Here is a 21,183-nt window from a genome sequence, read left to right as displayed (position 1 = left end):
CTTTCCCCTGTAAAACTGGCTTTGCTTCCTAGACAGTGAAATGACCTCTTCCCTTGAATTTGGGAGCCACAGTCAGAAGGCCCATGCTGTCAGCAACCTTGAGTAGGCAGCTTGAGTTTGCACTCACAGCAAAGAGAGCACACAGCTCATCATCAGCCTGCTCCAAACAGCTTGGCTGCACCTGTGCCTCACACCAAACAAAGGAAAGCCAGAGTATTCTACCAAATTCTCACTCAAAACTGGTGGTACTGCAGGAAGACAGTAAAAAAGGATGGCACAGGTGCTGTTCAGGTTCTGCACAGGGACTGTCTTGGTGGGTGGCTCAAGCAGCCCTTGGCATATGGCAAGGACATGCCCTTGCACAATGATATGCTGAAGCAGACTGGGACCTCAGTTACCTGAAAAAGAACTTAATGGAGAAGCCAAAATAACCCAAAGGAGGGGCAGAGAAATGGAAACTGCTACTCAAATTTGTAAAATAGCAGTTCTGGATCATGGGAACTAAAGGACAGAGTGCTGGCTGCATCTATTCCATGTATTTATTTAAGTGAAACTCTTCTATTTTGAACTGATTCACCTGTAGTTCTACTTGTGTATTTCTTTACATATACCTAAACATTCATTATTTTGTGCAAAACTAGAAATTTCCTCATGCAGGTTGGGAAACTGACAAATTATCCACCCACTTCAATTAAAGAATCTCAAACAAGCTTGAACGATACAAAAGATTGGGAAATCAACTAGATAAGACAGCTTGCAGCACTTCTATCAAATTACATTTCCCAACATGCTTCGTTACTGGGCAGAATTTTGATTTGTTCAAATTAATTCCCTCCATAGTCAGGGAAGAGCAAGACAAGAGAATGACGCAATATTCAAGTGCTTACTGGCCTTTCTGATCCCAGGCACTATTTCACACATTTCTCTCCAGAATCAGGAAACGAGGTGTCTGAGTACAAACTAGAAAGCCCACACTTAACCTGGGCCTCTGAAGAAGGTCTAGGCCAGAAAGCCAACAAAGACTACAGCTATGAGTAGTAATCAGCAGGAGCACAAATCCAGTCAAAACTATGGCAGCACAGTTGGTGCTCACCTTTTACAGAGAAGTCAGAGGTGTACATTATGACTGAAGAGAATGGAAGAGAATACAGAAATCCTTGTAATCCCTCACTTCTTTAGACTTAGGCCACTTGCAGGCACTGGCCTACAGGCCACCTGCTAACACTTATTCTTTATTTATACTAAGGAACAAATGCAGAAATCATGAGGCCAGGAAAAAAAAAAAAAAAAGCAAAAATAGCTGGATTCTGGTCTCTTCTTGTTAAAAGATCCTACATTTATTTGTGGACACAGACCTTAGTTTCTTTATACTGTTTTTCCTTTTTTGACACTTGTTTCTTTGTGCTGTTGTTTTTGAAGCCTTCTCCTTACACAAATTCTCTGAGGGCTTCAAGGCTTTTATATCAGCAGTAACCAAGTTGTAAAATGCTGACAATGAAAGGAACAAATCCTTATAGTTCAAACAGAAGGACAGCATGCATGAGCCACATCATTCATCTCTGCATGTCCATCTTCACCTGACTGAGAAGAACCTATTAAAAAGCAAGCAGCATACCAGCTTCAAAATAGACCCAGGAATGCTAAACTCCTACCTCTTCTAGTCCAAGCTGCTCCATAGAGTCACAATAAACTTCACTGTCTGAATCACTGGTTAAGTGCTGAGCTGCTGAGATCTCTTCAGTATTCTCTTCACTTGCACCTGCAGGGAAAGACAGACAGCACACTTTGTAAATGTGAGCCACTTGAGCCAACCCTGGCAAAGACTAGAGCAATGAGTTAAAATGTGTAGGAGAGCATTGATTCATGACCCTCCATCTATAACTGTCATCCTAAACTTAAGATTCTGAATAAATATGTTATATTAATTTAGGAATTATAGAAAACCTTTACTAGTGGGAAAACTATACTTCATATCGACACTTCTGCACTATAAATTTTAATTTTGCCTTTTTTATTACCCTGTCCTTCCTAAACTCAGTTTAAAGCAGTTTTGCCTGAAGTTATGTTAGTATTAAAAATATATATTCAGATCCCAGTTTCCACAAATTGGCATTTATAAATGTTCAGCTATACAGAATGGAAAACCAGATAGAAGTGATTTTTGTTTTACTACAAATTCACTTTCAAAGGCAAATAGTATTTTCATAGGTAACATAATGATATTACAAGAAAACACTTCTATTTCTGTGGGTTTAGGCCTCTCTGAATTCATCTCTCTTTCTCTAGGAGATACTAAGAGAAAGCCTTTTTTTTAACTGGAATTAATTAATTTGTTTTAGTATTCTGTCTTCAGATTTCTGCAACTGAAAGACACCATCGTTAGTCTCTGAATCCCAGGATTAGGCTTTCAAGAAAAGAATATTTTTTTGATGAAAAACATGTGCAAATGAAAACATGGTCTTGGAAGGACAATACCTTGGTGAGCAGCGTTATGAGCTACTTCTAGGCTTGGGTCCATTTTATTTGTTTCTTCATCTGGGTTCAAGCCATTCAAGGCAGATTTGGTCTGGATGCCATTCTGCATATCTGGGATTAAGCTGTCCTTGTAACAGCCATTACTAACAATACCTTCCAAATCCTTAGCAGCTCCTGATTCAGGTTTCACATTCTTATAATCTGTACAAGAAAAGAAAATTTAGGAAAGAGAAAGCTCTATACCTAATAGCTCCAACTATATTTCTTCAAGCAGCTAGCTTGCTAATGGACTGTAGGTATAATGTATCTGCAGAACAAAACATGTAAATGCTCCTATATTCTCATTTGTGTGGATTGTTCTGTTCTTGTAAAAAGCATAAAGAGAAGATACTTAAAACATAAGTAAGCAAATCTGAAGTAGGTGTCTCTTCTAAACTAATAATAGTCCTAATGTCCTTGGAGGACATTTATGTAGAACTCTAAATATATAATTTCATTTGGTTTTTACTGGATGCTGTTATTTCAGCATCCAGTTCTTTATGGACTCTCTAAATGAATCTCACTGAAAGTTTTATTTTCTCTGAAGAAAAAAAAGTAATTTTCAATCCCTCTCTTACAGGCCATGTAGCCATTCATAGCTCTTACAAAAAAGCACTGGGAACAAAAGTCAAAACAATGCAGGGTATAGATATATAGATAACCTTTTGACAGAACTTGCTAAGCAAGTCAAGAATCATATGGCATAGCTTGCAAATTTGTACTAGTTTTAATTCTTACAGCCTAGGTTGAAACAAAGATATCTTTCACATATGCATTCACATGTATTTGCATCTAATTCCCTTGAAAAAACACAGCGTTCATGATACTTTGGTATTTTCTGCCACTTAGCTGGCTAAGAACAACCGAGAGACAATGGTCCAGGAAAATTACCCTTTCCATTTATCTGCAGTTCTTTTTCTTCTTCTTCACGAAGCCCTTCTTCTTCTGATTCTGCTCCACTATCACTGCTTTCAGCTTTTCCATTGACAGCTTTTATATTTGGAGTGGAATTCATAACATTACTAAGGTCTAAGAAAAAAGCAAAGAAAAAAAGATGTATTTTAAAGGAAACAAACACACATCATCACTACCACCCCCAAAACTATCAGTCACAGTTCTACAAAAGTACGTCCATATTAGAATATGCACCAAATAACAATAGCTTATTTCTGTAAGGTCTTTATTAATTGATTTAATGTTTCTCTTTTGTGGCCCATCACTGAGTGCCTGACTGCTACTGCACATATTCTGAATGACTCTGAGGCAGCCCTCAGGGAAAAGACTGCAGCCACTTTCAGAAGGAGTCTCAGACCAAGCCTATTACTGTATTTAGGTTACAGCTGCAGCTACAGCTGGGACTGATGTGGCCATGTTCTTTTAAACTGTTTGAACAGAATTTCCCTTTTGGGCTGAAATGCTTCAAACCTGCTTACAATACAAAGGCAAATCTTGAAATATTATATTCAATTATGTGAACAACAGAATTCTGAATAAAGTAAATACAATATTCCACACGTTATCTGCTGTAATTTAGGCAGATGCAAAATATGATAAGAAGACTCATATTTATACAGATCTTTACCTAACAAATGACACATGGGAATAAATTCTCTGATTTCAGTGAAAAAGTTGATGAAATTAATATATACACTTAGCATTTTTTTCATAAATATTTTTTTAAAAATATTGAAATAGACAAAGTAACTACCAAATCCTTGTTTTCCACATCTTTGATCACTCCAAGGATCACAATTTACTATAACTTTACAAAAAATAGAAAGATAAAGATTCTTTAAAAATATGAAGTACATAAAGGACAATTCTACCACCTCCTGTAAAAAAAAGTTATGGTCAAATACATCCTGATGATCATTTAAGCCTCTTATGTTAGGACAGAGTACAAAGTATAAAGAGGTCTCACAGTTTCTGTGAGACACTTGCACAGTTTACATGTTGGCTCCAAGGCTGAAATCTGACTGTTTTAATTCTCACCACAGGATTTCATTTGCATAATTTCTACGTTCCCTTGTCAGAATCCTGAAAGATTTACTCTCACATTTAGGCTTAACATTAAGAAGCAAAATAATATCCAATTACACTGGAGCTGCCAAACCAGCTTCACTACTTTCTCTACTGCATGGTAATTTAAAGCTAAGACTTTTTTCTACTTTAACCTTCCAATGAAGAGCCTTCCCACATTTCTCTAGTTTCCAAGCTTATCCACAGCACTTTAAAAAAAAATGGAAGAAAAGGTAAAATAACTTATTGTATAGTAACAATGAATATGTTAAATATTAATTTCACCTTCGTTTTATTGCAAGGTAATGTTTCTGTGGGCACCCTGCATCACTGCTTTGGATTGCTTTAATCCCTTACCTGAAGATAAAAAATCCCCTACTTTATTGTTAAATGAGAATTGGAAAAGCAATTGTCTCTCTTGTACACTACAAGAATATAAGCACCTGCTCATTTTCTCCTCGTAGAAGGGCACTATTTATTTGCACAGAAATTTGCTTCACAGAAGAGAAATCCCAACACAGTCCCATTTTTTTCTCACAAGTGTGTTTCATGAATTGCGAATCCCAGTTCTCAAGATGTTTTTCTGGGAAGCAGCATAAGAAGGATGAGGCAGCAGCTATGTCCTCACAACATGAGCATTAGCCACAGACACAGCCCCCTTGGCACCGTAAGGCACACATCACCCTTCCCTTTAACAACAAGGGGGTGGGGACACAACCATCCATGTGTCCTATCTAGCGTGGGAGTAAACAGGAAAGACAAGACCAGGAGGAATATTGAGCTGTGAAGGAGAATTAAAACTGTAAAGCTCTCACCCTACCAAAGATCCTGCAAAAAACCCCAGCTACTACATAAGGGTTTTCCTAAGATTTACTTTTCTCTTTGAAAGGAATGGTTTTGAACATTCAAGCATGTTCTTTCTTCACTTACTTGCAGTAAGGAGATTATTCATTTGTGGAAAATTCTAAGTGATATGTTGCATACATTTAAATTAAGAGGAGGAAATGAGAGAATGTATTAACAGTTACAGATTTATGGTATCATAGGACACCTGAAATCCATCAGGAGTGTATTTCTTCCACAGAGTCATTCTTAGCAACAATGCTCCCAAAGACCATTGCTTTGATGCAGTCTCTAAGAACACAACCCTGTACTGTGTGTCAGTCTCACCACCTCAAATGCCCGACCTAATTGTGTGCTTCTCCTCAGAACCCTTACACTGCTATCCTCTTCAGGTCCATCCCCAACTGCTTTTACTACATGGTAAATCCATGGGTGGCTGCCATTCTCATTGCTCTGAGTATTTGCTAAGGAACCAGACATGATAGCCAATCATCAATTTAATCCTGGGCGTGGCAGGTTTAAAGACTAAACAGAGCCAACTAGTAGTGACTTCTGCATTCCCTGCTAGGAGGTTAATGGCTGTTCCCTAAGGAATGTATATTCTCAATTAATAACTCAAGCAAACCTTACTTGGTTTGTGCTAATGCCACTCAGCCACCCCTCACCCTTTATTTCATTTACTCATTTCAACTGCATGCAAAATGTAGTAGCTTTTTCTGTTGCCCTACTTTAGATACTACAGAATTCCTCTTGGCTTATTATTTTCATCTCACTATATACAACATCAAACTGTGAGATTTGTGGCAATTTTTTAAATCAAAGTTGTACTGCTTTTTATCCATAGAAAGAGTTCTATTCTGTAAAAGCCTGAGGTGTGGGTTTGGGGTTTTTAGTGCTAGATAGTAGGAATTGTACAACAGTAACAACTTGAAATAGAAAGAAGGAAGATTTGACCAAAAAAAAAAAAGGCAAGATGGAAAGGATGTGAAGAACAGACATGCAGCTTCTCTCCAAGTTTCCACTAGATGTTTCCTTTCTAGTGTCAGGTGCATTAAGGGATTTCCTACAGGCCATTCTAAATATATTTCCTTAAAGGCAGCACTACAATTCTCCTCAATGATCTGTATAATGGGGCTAACTTTCTCAAAAGTATGTGATTTTTAACTCTCCACAAAGTTCAAGGCCGTTTTTGTTACCCAGATGGGAGTTCAGAGCTTAAATGCCTCTGTAGATTTGCCTCAGCTTGACAGCCATTTTACAAAGAGAACCTTGCCTAGCAGGTTTTTCTCAAATGCCTTGTATTATTGTTTTATGAACCGGCACATAACTCTCATACAAATTTAACATGCACTGCTGGAGCTGTACTGATGGTTAGCCCAGTACACCACAGTATCATCCTTACACAAGTTCTACAGCCTCTCACATGCTTTGAAAATACCAGTGATCAGGAGCCAGTCTACAACAGCACATGAAAGATGTGACAGAACATTTCGCTAGCTGTGTACACCCTCACTGTTTAATAAAAAATGTGTGTTTTCATAAAATAACAAACTTTATTATCTGCTCAATAGCAACAAAATCTTAACCACTAGATTATTTCCATGACCTACACTTGTATCCACCTTGTATAGGGATCTCCCTGCATGCCTCTTTATGTTAAATCTCAAGGAATCTATATGCTGTATAAAATTGTTTTCATCATCAGGTAACTGTAATTATTTTCTAGCCATCAGCCCTTGACGTTTCATGCTTGTTACTGATCCAAGTAGGGTCCCTGATTCAATTCCAAGTTCATGCAACCATGTTCTGCTGTTTCCAATACACTTGGTTACACAAATCCCCACCTCATTTTGAAACTGATGTACTGCAAGGAGTGACTGCATGAGACACGAGGGGAACATGCAAGCATGTGGGAGCAATAAGCTCTTCAGCTAGAACAAGAGTGTCTATTACCTCATTTCCTTGCATTCTTTTTAATATAGGACATTACAAAGAAACTTTCCAAGAGCCAAGCCTGCTCTATAACATCTGTTCTACACTACTCAAACAAGCAGCCATCACAAATAATAAGAGATTTTAGAAAAGTCTCAGAAATACAGACTGAAAAAATCTAAAAATCATTACTTTAACTACCATGGTTTTATTTCTTCTAAATTTAAGTGCATTAGGTGCAAGTAGTCTGAAAAATGTACACTCTAAGCACACATACTGGGGAAGCCACATCTTCCTCTATATTATATAGTTTTCCTTTTCTTTTTGTAGTTTAGTCTTCCCAAATTTTACTATAACACAAAAAGCCTCTCCTCATTTTTATTTTTCTTTTCATATTCTCCAAAAGACTACAGCCTTGTTTTGTCAGCATTCCTCTCTCTGCTAATGTGCTTTTCAAGCTGTTACACTCTAAGAGATGCCTCTGTATTTAATAAAACAATTTAATCAATAATTCTCACACCTTTATTTACCATTAATAAACATTAAAACAACACTCTGTGGATAAGAATAAACACAGAAAACAGCAACTTCTCAAACATTAATATTAACTTGCAAGTACAGAATTTAGGATTAATGACTAGTCATCCCAGACCTTTACAGTATCCTTACAGATACCTTTTCAGTATCTAAGGAGTTTCTCATCTCCATCCATATTGCCAGTATCTTTTCCCAAAGATTTTCAGAATATGTGCCATATAAATAAGGATATCAAGTTCTGGGGTTGACTTGGATACATTTCCCTCCTTCCTGATGCTCCTCAGCCTTCTGCAGCACAGACAACATGCCTGGGATTTCCTGGCAGAGAGAATCTGAGGCAGAACAGCAGCTGCTCCACAGGCATTCCCAGCACTGGCAGGTAGTTCCACAAAGGCCCCTGGATGTCCAGGCCACCAAGCACACACAGCTCAGTTACATGGTGTGTGTGCAGCAAGACCAATGGACCCAGGCTCTGCCAGCTTTCTGTCAGCACCTCAGCCAATATGTGAGAATGAACATGAAGAACAGCTGCTTCTTAGATGTTGTAACTTGAAAGCATAGTAACATCATTCCAGGATCCAGGATGTCCCCGAGCTTGGTACTACTTCCCTGTGGGAGGAGCAAAACTTGCTAAGCTTTTTTCTGTGCAGAAGAGATAAAGTCATCATTTGGAACTTTCACTTTGCATGGCAATGAGGAAGGAGCATTATTACACTCTTGAGTTTAGTCCCAGAAAATTCAAAAGGCAAGCACAGTGAACTCAGAACCCCATGAACAAAACTGAATTATGCTTGAAAACAACACAAGGCCACATAGCTGAGCTGCACATTGTAGCCTGAATCAAAAATTGTTTTTTGTACAGAAAAAACTGTTTCTGTATGAGAGAAAAAACAAAAATGAAATAACATTAAGACCCTATTCTCCTGCCATCTGCTCCAAACCTAGATCTGAACTGCCTTTTACAAAGCCCATATCAAACATAGCGTCAGAAGTAAAGCAAATGGCTTTTCCATGTGTTTTAAAGGCTATGATTATTTTTGCTATACAGAGTTAAACATGAGACACCAGTCCATGTCCACTGTGCACTTTTCTGACAGCAATTAAGATATGACTACCTACATCTATCCTTCCCCAGCCTCCCACACCTCTATCCACTGCTTCTTTGTAGCTTGTCTTTGTAGAACAGAACTCTGAGAAATACAAATTCCATTTCTTTCATCACAAGATCTTAACTACAATAAGACAGCTAAAGTATAAGCCACCAGAATTTTATAGCAAGTGGGTACATCTTCTAAATTGTGAAACCTGAAGAGCTTTTGATATTTACTTTCCCTTTTGCAGGGAAATCTTGTCTGGTTAGAAGGAAAAAAATCCAAGTTCAACAACCAATTATGCACCAAAACTGTTATGCTGACTCAACCAGGCATGAATCACAATACAGACAAGCTTTTCTTTCCATGGAAGAAATCTTCTCATAGCTCCCTCCACTTAGAAAGACACAATTTTTAATCTTACATTTTCACATTTAGATACTTTACTGCTCACCCTGTGGCAATCTATTTTCTGATCACTGTATATGAGAGGGGAGTTGTTGAAATACTCAGGCTTAGAGCTACATTAATGCTCTGCCCTGATTGCCAGCACTGTTAGACAGCACTGACATAAAGCCATCGGCTTGAAGTTGAGTCACAAAGGAGGCTGAGATTTGGTGTGTAAAGCCTGAAGCAGGTATAGATTGCAACAGGACAAGCCATGGCTTGTTAAGACACTGATTCCATATCTCACTGAGAGACCACTGAATAGCACGTGCTGGTCCAGCCCTTAATCTTCTATAACAATCCCAACCTGCAGCAAATGCTGGAGAGAATGTTCTAGACACTTCTGAAGGATAAACTACTGAGATTTTAACAAAAAATATTTCTTTAGTAAGTTTCACATTAGCCTTTCTGAATATAATTTGAAACCTTGATTATAGCTGTTAATTTATAATTGAAACTAGAAGGAGAGAAAAGTTTAAAGGATAGCATTTTAAAAACCTCATTCATCTATATACCCAGCAGCTCCTCCTGCCTCAATGCACTCCTCATTGTGGTGCAGCCACTTTTTTGTTCTAAAAGCACACAGACCTCAGTGAGTATTGTCTTTTAAATCTAGCTCCCGTATGGAATGCAAGAAGACACCAAGCAAACTGTTAAACAGCTGTGTCTGCCTGTGAGCTGGGCCAGCTTCTGCCATTCACACAAGCAGGGCACGGTTCCTCCTTAACAGCTCGTGCTGCCATCAGCACTGCCCCAAACCAGCATATGCAGCACAGCACAGCACCTTGCTTCAACACATCTTCATCTGGTGCAACTGCAACTCAGCTGGGAGAAATGCTTTTGGGAGAGAAACGCTCCTTAGGAAGCCAAGGTTTAAGAGTATTATAATGCTGAAACTTGCAACAGCCTCTGCAGTATCAAATTTCTTGCTACTGGAGGCAACATTTGGTTTTCCAAAAGGTTTACTAATACCACTACTACTCAGCATGCAGGCAAAGGGTCATCTTTATTTGGTAGGATTTTAGAACAGATTAAATGCCTTATCACAAAGCAGAAAGATAATACACAAAAATTCTACTAAACAACTTGTAAACAATTTCCAGATATTTTGCTTAGTTGTTCAGATACCTTAACTTAGGGTGGGAGCCTGTCAGAGATTTCCTAGCCCCCCTTTGGATTTACTCTCATTCTGAAAAAAGCAAACATCCACAAACATTCTCGGATAAACATTATGAAGGATGAATTGGTTCTGAAACTCTCAATATTTTCCATCCTGTATCAGATCACTAGAGTGCCAATCCTAGCACACCTTTGGCTTCTAGAGCTGTTACACAAGAAAGCTTGAACACCCATTCCAAAAAATTCACATTTACTGAGCAATGGTGAAGCTTCTTTGCCTTTTAAACACTGACTTAGACATCAGATTTCTTGTGCATTTACTAGCAAGTGCAATAAAGTGCTACTCTTCTAAAGCACCCATCCATCCACCTTATGTGTCCCTCTACTCTCCCAGCAGCTACAAACAAGCGTCTTTCTATAGCGCTTCAAGAGTTACCTCATCCCTTCTGCAGGGCTAAGAGCCCACTTTCTTCTTTGATGTCAAGTATTTCATGTACCCAAAAATAATTTGTCAATGACTTTGTCTGTAAAGAAGCATTTCATACTTGTCAGAAAGAGACTACTGACACAGCTTTCCAGAGAAGTCAAGCTTCTCACACAGCTGCAGGGTGACCTTTCCAGGTTACATGCTTTCAAAATAACTCTTAGATTTGCTCAGACTATTGGAGTCAATTCTCTGTTTTTCCTTCTTTACCAACATATTCAAGTCTGGATATTTGTAACCCATGGATCCAGTAAGTTTGTCCTTTTTTTCTAGTAGATGTTACAAGTCATTTATTTCAATGCTGGCATGTCAGACTTCTGTGTTCTTTATAAATGAGCCACAGGCTCTATTGATTCAGAAAGGCAATATTTTCAATGGTTTGTATTTAACATTTTCAAAGAAACCACAAAGACTAGAAATGCAATTATAAAAAGCTATACTTTTCTGTTGAGGCCAATCTGCTAGAGACAATACATAAGCCATAACTGATGTACACTGAGCTTACAGACAATTCTCTCCCACTAATTCAAGAAACTGTTGATTTTGAGGCAGTGGCATACAATTCTCAAACAATTAGATAATGATCTGCATACAGATTAAAGTTTGATGGAAGAATGGAAGGCAAACTCAAAATGGACCAGAAGATGGGGATACAATATGAAACAAGGTAGTCATGAGAAGGGTCCTAGTTTTCAGAACATCCCAGCTGCCTGCCCCTGAAAAACATACTTTCCACAATAAAATTTACAGACTGTTGGGATTTGGGGGTGAGGAAAGAAACAAGAGTGGATAAACTCACACAATCAAAACATAACCATGTGTCAATTTTTAACAGTATTGTCACCAGTGTCTACATCATCTCAGACACAGATATAGGCACATTAGTTCTATTCTTTAGTGTGTACCTGAAAGACTGAAGGTAATCATACTTCTATACTTCTGTGAAATATTTTGATATCTGTGCTGTAAACAACAATAATTATTTCCAGCTTCACTTTTAATCAGGGAAGTGGTAAGAGCACCAAAGAAAAAGCTTCAAAACCTTAAATGCAATAGCAAAGTTGTAACACACACGGACTTCATGAAAATTCTTTCCTAATTTATTGTGGCATAATTAGATGTTGCACCTGTAAGCAGTAAGAATGATGACAGATCACCAGAATTACTGCAACAATGACAGAACACGGTAAAGCTGAAATCTGCTATTCTGTTTAACTAACACTGCCTTATGTTTAAACTGCTTCTTTAAAAAAGAGTATGCTACATTTTTTATGGAAATAGGTACAGTTTAACTTCCATGATTCTCTGTGTATCCACACAAGTCTTTTTTTAAAGAAGTGGCTTCTGGCACTGTGCCACAGACACCAAGCCTAAGTAAATCCTTATTACACAGATCACTGACCTGAATCTACTGATACTCTTACCTGCCCATCAATCCAGCTGTCAGGCAAACTTATGGCATCCCACACATGATGTATACACAACTTCAGTTGAGAAAAAAGGCACACCCACTTTCAAAATGGCCATGTAAAAACTTCTACCACTACTTTTCCCCAAAAACAATGAAAAATTATTTCTGCTTCTCTGAGGCTTGATAATAAAACCATGTTCCTTTAAGGTAGGGGGAAAAACACCATTTACAAAAGGCAACTTAACCAGTTGACTCATGCCTCTTAAAGACATTAACCAGTTTATTTGTGCAATGGATTTAGTTTTTAAAAACAGTTTCAAGTTTTGCCCTGTTGCATTTCAGGTTTTAAATGTCATTTTAAGCCAGATGTAAACAACTGCAAGACACATACAACAGCCTTATTAACACATTACCTGTAACATAATAACTGGTATGATCAAAACATTCTCACAATGGTATTGCTAAATAAAAATCAGCACATTGATTTTTATGCAGCTGTGAAACCACTAGGTTTGCCACCTGTCAGTCATTTAAAATGTTTAAATAGTCCCTTTATGAACTTGAGCCTCAGAAAACTTGCATGTATTAGAGAAGACATAATTTTAAAAGCATGAGGTTTTATTGCTAATTTTTAAGAAATTTTAGATTAGATGACAGAGCTGGATTACCAGAACTGTATTCAGTTTGACAATCCACATGTACATGAGAATATATCAGTACACATTCATTGTTCATTTTCTTAATGGAAAGGCACAAACCAGATTTGGTTGGGAGAACTGTTTTGTTTCAAATACTCTCTTTTCTTCAGGCTTTCTTCAGCAGCTCAAAAAGCCCGTCGACAAGGAATAAACGTGCAGCTTCCTGGACCTAATCACCTCAAAAATAAAATAAAATAAAGCCCAACCGAATGAGGTGGCAAGCCCAGAAGTCACAAGTGTTAGCAGGAAGTTCCTATAGCACTGAAACAATGGAAATGATGGATTTACACATAATTTATTATTCCTACCTTCCAAATACTTAGAGACTTTCTCCATTCGAACTGCCATATGGTAAAGAGAATGAACAGAGAGATGCAACATTTAGCTTTTAAATCACTTACAGAAAACAAACCCCCAAAAACACAGAGTTATGATTATTAATAGTACAAAAAAAGTTATTTGTCCGAACCTGATGTTAGGTCAGATCCTCTGTTCTTTTTATCTTCTACTATTTCATAGAATGGGCCTATTACTTGTAGTAACTCTTCAACTTTGTCCGTCATTGGCATACTCTCAAGAATCTGCACAAGTCAAAAACATGAATCATCTTATGAAACAGCACTTCAATGATTCATTCATTCATTTCAACTGATTTTAGAAACTGCTGGTCATTGTAAAACTCAGTAACATTTCACTAAGTCACTAAACTTGCTGTTCTGATTGTTTAACTTATTTTTACTTACAGGGAAACAACATAAAACTAAGTTATTGAACAAGAATCTTATATTATTTTTTTTCAGGTGAAGATGGGATGAGACAGCTAATGCATTTACCAACACTAAAACACAGCCTTGACACAGTATTTATTAGTAGACCTTAAAATCCATAGTTTAGTTCAAAATTGCAGAAATAATCTCAAAGTTTAAAAGGCTGCTGTTAGCCAATTATTTTATAGACAAATCTTTCCACAGAGAAAATAAAATGGAAATACTTTTTTAGTCTTAGAGGATTCTTCATACTCTCAAACCTTGCCACCTTCAATGGAAGGCAAGGAGCAGATCAAACGTGCTCTAATAGGTACTGCTAAGCCCAAACAAACACAATATAACAAAACTGAGACAGCACAAAGACCCACTTAAAAGAACAAACTAGAACCAAGTTCTGCTCTTGGAGTAATTTGGAGCATTTCCTCATTTTAAGTTACAAAACCAGTACCTTTGATCATATAACAGGAATGCAAAATCTTAAATCTAAAATAAATTAAACAGAAGAGATTCAATAGCTGGATACTGTTTTAAAAGCACATGGTATTATTGTCCCATTCTAGTTTAAGTCCTTTCAAACAAGGTTTTTGCCAATAGCTTTGTTCCTCTTTCATCCTCTACTTTTTTAGTTACCATATTTTACAAGTTGCAGTAGTTATATGTAAAAACACAGGCTGAAGCAAACTAACAGCTCCAGTACACCTCCTCCTCCTGAAGGGCACCAAGAAGGCAACAGATGAAGGTGCAGGCTGCCACAGAACCTGCTGCACAAACACACCAAGCACGCCAGCAGGCAGCAGGAGCAAAAGCTGCAGCTTGCTGCAGAGAGCAGGAGCTCCAGGCAGGCTAACACCTAGCAAGTCAACACTTGTAAACCAGTCAAGGATACCAAGAGATAACAATTCTATCGACCTGCAGTTTCACTGCCTGATCACTTCACTTCTCTGATCTGTTCAGTGTATGTAATTCATTCTGTCTTTGTTAGGGAGAAATACTCAGACACACAGAGCTGGATATGAAACAGAGATTGAACAGTTTTGTGACTGCTGATTTTTTTACTTCAGTAACATTGAGAGAAACAAGAAGCCTACTCCAGAATAAGGCTTCTGTTTATTATGTATTTATTTCTGTAGTCAGCTCTGTAAATTGTTTCATACATGCATTTCTATCAGGTATTCATATTACTGCTCTTCATGTATTCTAGACAGACCTCAATATATTCTGTTCTACTTATAGGAATTCTTAGAATTTTTCTAACTAGTTTTAGGTGAGCACAAAAAGAGAAAATATTCCATCAGCAAAACTAACTGCTTGCTTATTACAGCCACTCAGCTTAATATGTAATTCCAAAATATGAAAGTCAAAAATAAGTTATTATGTATCCTGATTTACTGTTTTCCTTGGATGTCACACAATTCATATATACTCATGTTTTAAATTAGAAACACCACATAGTGTTAACACTTCATGCTAAGACATCGTTTATTTGTAATACATAACAAAACAATATATCTGAAATGTAAACAAATTCATTTAAACAGCATTGCACAATAAATTTCAGAAATTCTACCTGAAACAAACTAACCTTGAATCTGAGCTCAAGTGCATTTTGTTTATTTTAACTAAAAATAAGACATTTGGTCATCTCTCACCAGCATATCAAAACCTCACCCAGACACATTCCTCAAGCATGATTTTCAAGGCTACCATGTTAAGGAAGGGGGAAAAAAACCCCAAAACAAATACAGAATTTTGTGACAGGGTCATCTCATGCGTGCATAGCCCCAACACAATGTGCAAATGCCAGGGAATGCTCCAGGGCTGGGGAAATATGGCAGTTTTATACACTCTTAAACACAGTCCTGGGATATCAGCATACCAGTGGGTTTTTGCCCCCTCAGACATGGATACCTATGCAGCAACAGCAGACTGCCAACAGTAAGTCCATGAGGATTAGTGCAGTATGTGCTGATCCATTTGAAATGCACTTCCATTGACATTGCAAGTAGAATCAATTGGAATGGAAAAGCTGAAGCTAGTATTCCAAATGTGAGAGCTGAAACAGCACCAAAGCAGGGTAAACAGATTCCCCAGTTTCAAAGCTGAGCAAGGCAGAAAGTCATTTGCTCTCCAATCCCTACATGTAATCCGCAAAGAAGCGGAATATTTGTGTTCATTAGGGTCAAGGAAGCAGACTTCTTCACAGGAGGCTTACTAGAACTTTTTTAGATCAACATTGTAGTTTCACTTGGTTTTAGTGTCCTGACCAAATCAGTTACTGCACTGAAAAAAACCATAAAGTAATCAACTGAAATATCAACAGATATTAAATCCAGGATTTGAAATGAAACACTAAACCTTGTGGCACACATTCATAGGAATTATTAAAATTTAGTGGGATTTTTAATCAAACAAACAGTATTTAGCTTTCTGTGTTTTCTAGAGCTGCTTATTTTTCATTTTAGAGCAAATACAGTCATAGCAGCAGGAACTAAATTACCAAAGCTACAGACAGGAAAAAAAAAAAACCCAGTAAATCAGACTCCAGCTCCTTGCCTAGTAAAAATTTTTGTTGTATCACCCATTAAACAGATTCAGAGTTTGATGTTAAGATAGGAAAAGAGCAAGTGTATTTGGAGTAGAACTTTTTCCCCTTGACTCAAACCTCATTATAATAACAGATTACAAATATACTTCTATTCAGATTGACAGCAAATAATCTTTAAACTGGAAAAGTAATCTCTAAAAGTTTCAGTGACAAGACTGCAGTGAAAAGGTTAGGTAACATAAGACATGAAACTTTCAACTTTGTTTACTTTAGTTAATGCTGCAATTCCTGCTTAATATGGTAACTGTGACTGTTTACAAATTACACATCTATTTGAAAACGGAGCAGATTACTCAATGCTAATAGTTTCACTGTAACTATAGTATTCATAGAATATATTCATAACCGTACAGAAAATTCAGGTTGCCAAGTTCTTCCTGAAAAATCAGAAATTATTAAGTTTACATATTTCATTATATTCATGTCTCCAGCCATGAGAGTAAGACCTTTTCTCCTAAAGTCCTTCTAGAAAGTTGTTTTAGTCTCTTTTCCAGGATAACTTACCTCTCTCAGCTCTAAGAACTGAGGAAGTGTGTGGTACAGTTTATTTTCCTTAAAGCCCCCTTTACCACGATTCCAATATTTCACTTTCTTTAGCTCTGTCATTTAAGCATCATATCAGACAGAGCTCTCATGGCTCTCTGAAAACAACACAAATTCTGTAGCTTTTGAAGGAACTTGGTAATTTTCTTCTTCCCACAGGCTAAACAGCACAGTACTGAAATGTAACAGTTCCCACAGTTCACAACTCATTTGGAGCTTCAGCAGGAGTATTCAGCAAGAGCCCCTCATATTCCTGTTTCTGGAACATTTGTTCTAGAAAATCCCTTCATTAGTAAACATACCTTTTTCATTTCATCAACATAGGCTATCATGGCTTCTTCTTTGGACATGTTTCCCAAGGCACTCCAAGCATCCCTAGGAAAAAAAGTCACACACACCTTCAGTATATTCAGGGCGTACTGGATTTTTTTCAACTTGGCCTTAAGTAGGTCAGTTATGTAATGTCCAAAGTTTCTCTGATACAAGTAAAATGTAAGAATGATTCACATTATTTTTTAAGTACAAATATATAATTTGCCAGGATAATCACACAGTGGAAGAAGAAGCAACAAACTGAACAGACTGGGACTGAAGAGTTCCTCACTGACTACCTATTATTTTGTACCCAGTAGGTTGTAAATAAGCCCAGATATGAGACACACACATTATCCTTTTGACTAAGTTGAGTTTAAGATCCTCTGCTGTATAAAATAGGCCCAGACACTTCAGCCAGCACTTACAAACAGCTGTCACTGAGGTAGAACAAGCTACAGGAAAAATCTGTCCTTTTTGAATTTAGTAACTGGGGAAAGACACATCAGTCTAGTAGGAAAATAGTTACCACAGCAGCTACTTATGACCTAAATAAAATCTTCCCTTCTCCCACTCTGCAAGACAGAAAACTAACCAAATTTATCAGTATTGCACAAGGAATCTATCAAACACAGACTGCAATAAAACATTTCCTCACTCTTGCACATGATTTGACATTTCAGAGTATTTGTCCCACTCACAGAAAACAACCAAGGTTGGTGGCTCACATTCCAGCTACAACCAACCAGGTGGATGAAATCTCACTGTCCTAGTCACCTGAACTCTGGTTTGGGGAGGCTGAGGAGGAAAGAAGGAGTAAAAAAAAAAAAAAAGTCCTAAAAGTTCCACAGATTTCCAAGACCACCATGACAGCAATAATATTTTTTCTTCAGGACAAATCATCATTAAAATATTATATGCAAAACATTCATATTGGCTTTTCAAAGATAACTTAGCAATTTGGTGAATCAGAAGTCCTCCCAGGCCAAGGCAAACACAGATAGTGGGAAGCCCTGCCACTGAGCAGACAAACCAGAAAGACATAAACCCAACCTCCCCACCAAGAGCTCAAACCTGTATTAGTGGTTGCCATGAGCACTTATTTACTTCAGGCTCACATCACACAAGAAAACTCAAGAAGGAAGAACTCCAGACACTCATCTACATCACTCACTTCGGAGCACCTAAGACTTCATTTTACAACATGGGATAAACACTGCAGAGCTACCATGATGGTGGCTGCCCAAGAAAAACCTGCCCACCTGCATAATCCAGGGAAATGTATCCACCTGCAAGTCTCAGAATTATCTGAGTTAAAAAAGCTGGAATACAACAGAAAACTAATTCAAGCATCAAAGGTTGTAGATGTTCTTTTTATATTAAAAAAAAAAGTTTAGCGTTTCTTCCTCCAAGTGCTACTTTTCTAAACATCTCCAGACCAAGCATTAAAAATGCCAAAAACAACAAATCATGAAAAGTTACCATTTGTATCTACCAATTGGATCCCAAAATCCAGGTCGAGGAATGTTACAAGGTCCTTGGGTTGCTTGCTTATAAAAGCTATAGAACTTGAGCATCATTTCATTCGTTGGCTGGAATGAACCTAGTGAAAACATTTAAAAATACAATTAAATTGTCATCAAGAATATCAGTGAGTATTTTACAAGCTTAGTGGTTCTCTGAGAAAACAGCCTGCAGCCTGTTACAGCCTGATTCACAGCAGTACAATGTAAGTCAACAGAGAACATCTTCACCTCACCTATGGAGAGCCAGCAGCACTGAAAATATTTACTGTACAAACAGCAAGTTTCAGATGGAGTTTAAAGGACTATAACCTTTACTACTGCTAAGGTCAAACTCCACAATTAGAATAAAAAAAGGTAATAAGTAACATAAAACTGATGTCCTTTCACTCAGTTTAAAGGGATAGGTTTAGCTCTCAGTAAACAAAGCACCTTGCAAGTCACTTTACTGTTAACAAATGATAACTTAACCAAGAGTCTCCAGAACTCAAAAAAATAACCAAACCAAACAAACACAATTAACCCAAAACACAGCCTTCTGCAGTGTTTTTGTTTACTTTAGGTATCTGACAACACTTTCCATAACATTTTCACCATACCTCCCGATTTGCTTTTCTCTTCTTCCTTTGTGGAACACACTTTTGTAGAGGTAAAAGATGTAAATATAAAACTCTTAACAGCTGGCAGGGAAGATTCATAACTAATCCATTAAATTAAGTAGCTTGAGGTTGGATTCTAATCATTAGAAGTTTACAGTGACCTTTAGCTCAGAACCTCCAAAACATCCGATTTTACTTTACACCAGAATTAATGATGTATGTAATAAACAATTTTTTTTAAAAAATTATTCCCATAAACCTTATCAAAAAGATAAAAACTGAGGTTTTTTTTTCTTTTCCGTTTTGTTAACTCTTTCAGCAGCGGGGAAATCACGGTGACAGCTGTGTTGAAGCAACTTCAGGATTTCAGGGAGGCTGAAATCGCGGGGACTGACAGATTCCCCGCTCCAGGCTCCCGACCGAGGAGCTCCCGGCAGGGCTCGGAAGGCCCCGAGGCGGCGCTTCCCCCGCCAGGCACTAAAGCCGAGCTTTGCAGCGCTGCTCCAGCCGCTGCCCCGATCCCCCGCGGCCGCGGCCTCGCCCCGCCGGGCCTGCCCGCTACCGGTGCCCGCCGCTCCCGATGGCGCCCCCGCCGCACTCACCATTTTTGGGCAGGCTCTGGATCACCTTCACGGCCGCCTCGAACCTGGTGGCGTGCAGAGAGCCGGTCTCGGCCATGGCCCCGGCCCCTCACCGCCTGCTGCTCGGCTGCGGGGCCGCGTCCGGAGCGGCGGGCTCGGCACAGCTCAGCGCCCCGCCGCAGCCGCCTGCACGGGAGCGGTGCCGGGAGGTGCCGGGCCGTACCCAGCCCCAGCCCGGCCCTGTTCCGGGCTCGGCCCCCGCCGCCGCGCCTCCCCTCCAGCGGGGCCGGGTCAGCCCGCCCAGCGCCCCGGAGCGGCCTCGCCCTCACCCTGCCCGGCCCCGCGCTCAGCCCACCCGACCCCCGCCCGGCCTCAGGCGCCCATGTTACGTCTCCCACAGCGGCTCCCTGCCCTTCCCTCCGCCCGCACCGCCCCGAGGCCGCGGGGGCACGCCGGGAAACGTAGTTTCTTTCGCTCTCCTTCCTCTTCCTCTTCCTACCCTCTCTCTCCCCTGCTTGTATTGCTGCAATACAGGAAAAGTGAAAATTTCAAAACGTGCCATAACCCACCCGTTTTACGGACCTCAGTTATCTTCAAGCCATCTAGCGCCTGGCAGTCTGCTGTGCTGCTGCCTCCCCTCCTCAGCCATCCTCACACCCGCATCTAGTCCCACAAATTCACCTAAATTAGACACATTTTTTGAAATAGTTTTAATGACTGGTATTTACATTAAAATTTTAGGCATGCCTAGAACAGGGAGCAACTATTTCCATGGTATCCAGAGATGTGGGTGAATACCAGCACAGTACTACCAGTTAGCTCAGTAGCTAAATAAATGAATGGCCTTATTCAAAAGCGCTGCGCATCCAGCGCTCTGCAAAGTCAAACAAAAGTATGCTAAACCAACTGCTTTTGTAGCAAATGGAATAATTTACCCAGTGAGCAAGTGGCTGAATTAACAACCCCATTGAATGGAATTGAGTACAAAAACTTGGCATTCAAGTCAGTTCATTTATCTAGTACACAATATATATTTTAAATTCCTCTGAAGGCAGTAGTGTGCTCACAGTGTATGCCCTCTGGTGGGAAAGAAAAGCTCCAGAGAGAGGGAATTAGAGCAGATCAGCCCCAGCTCTGCTGAGCTAGTACATTCTACAA

The 21,183-nt window shown here is 38.9% G+C and overlaps 1 protein-coding gene across 1 annotated transcript in view; it reads right to left on the bottom strand.

Annotated features, from left to right (window-relative positions):
- ACBD5 (acyl-CoA binding domain containing 5) overlaps positions 1-20,323 on the bottom strand; it is a 29,586-nt gene extending 9,263 nt beyond the window's left edge. Inside the window, exons 1-7 of the mRNA XM_056485722.1 lie at positions 20,047-20,323; positions 18,805-18,925; positions 17,313-17,385; positions 13,565-13,676; positions 3,406-3,543; positions 2,476-2,676; positions 1,653-1,759 (exon numbers count right to left, since the gene is read on the bottom strand). Coding sequence (XP_056341697.1) covers positions 1,653-1,759; positions 2,476-2,676; positions 3,406-3,543; positions 13,565-13,676; positions 17,313-17,385; positions 18,805-18,925; positions 20,047-20,122 — 828 coding nt within the window. The 5' untranslated portion in view covers positions 20,123-20,323. The remainder of the gene's footprint in view (positions 1-1,652; positions 1,760-2,475; positions 2,677-3,405; positions 3,544-13,564; positions 13,677-17,312; positions 17,386-18,804; positions 18,926-20,046) is intronic.
- Positions 20,324-21,183: the final 860 nt, after the last annotated feature.

The sequence above is a fragment of the Oenanthe melanoleuca genome, chromosome 2 (genome assembly GCF_029582105.1).
Source record: "Oenanthe melanoleuca isolate GR-GAL-2019-014 chromosome 2, OMel1.0, whole genome shotgun sequence".
NCBI classification, from domain to species: Eukaryota; Metazoa; Chordata; class Aves; order Passeriformes; family Muscicapidae; genus Oenanthe; species Oenanthe melanoleuca.
The sequence above is the reverse complement of the archived record's forward strand: the minus strand, read 5'-3'. Positions and strand labels throughout refer to the sequence as shown.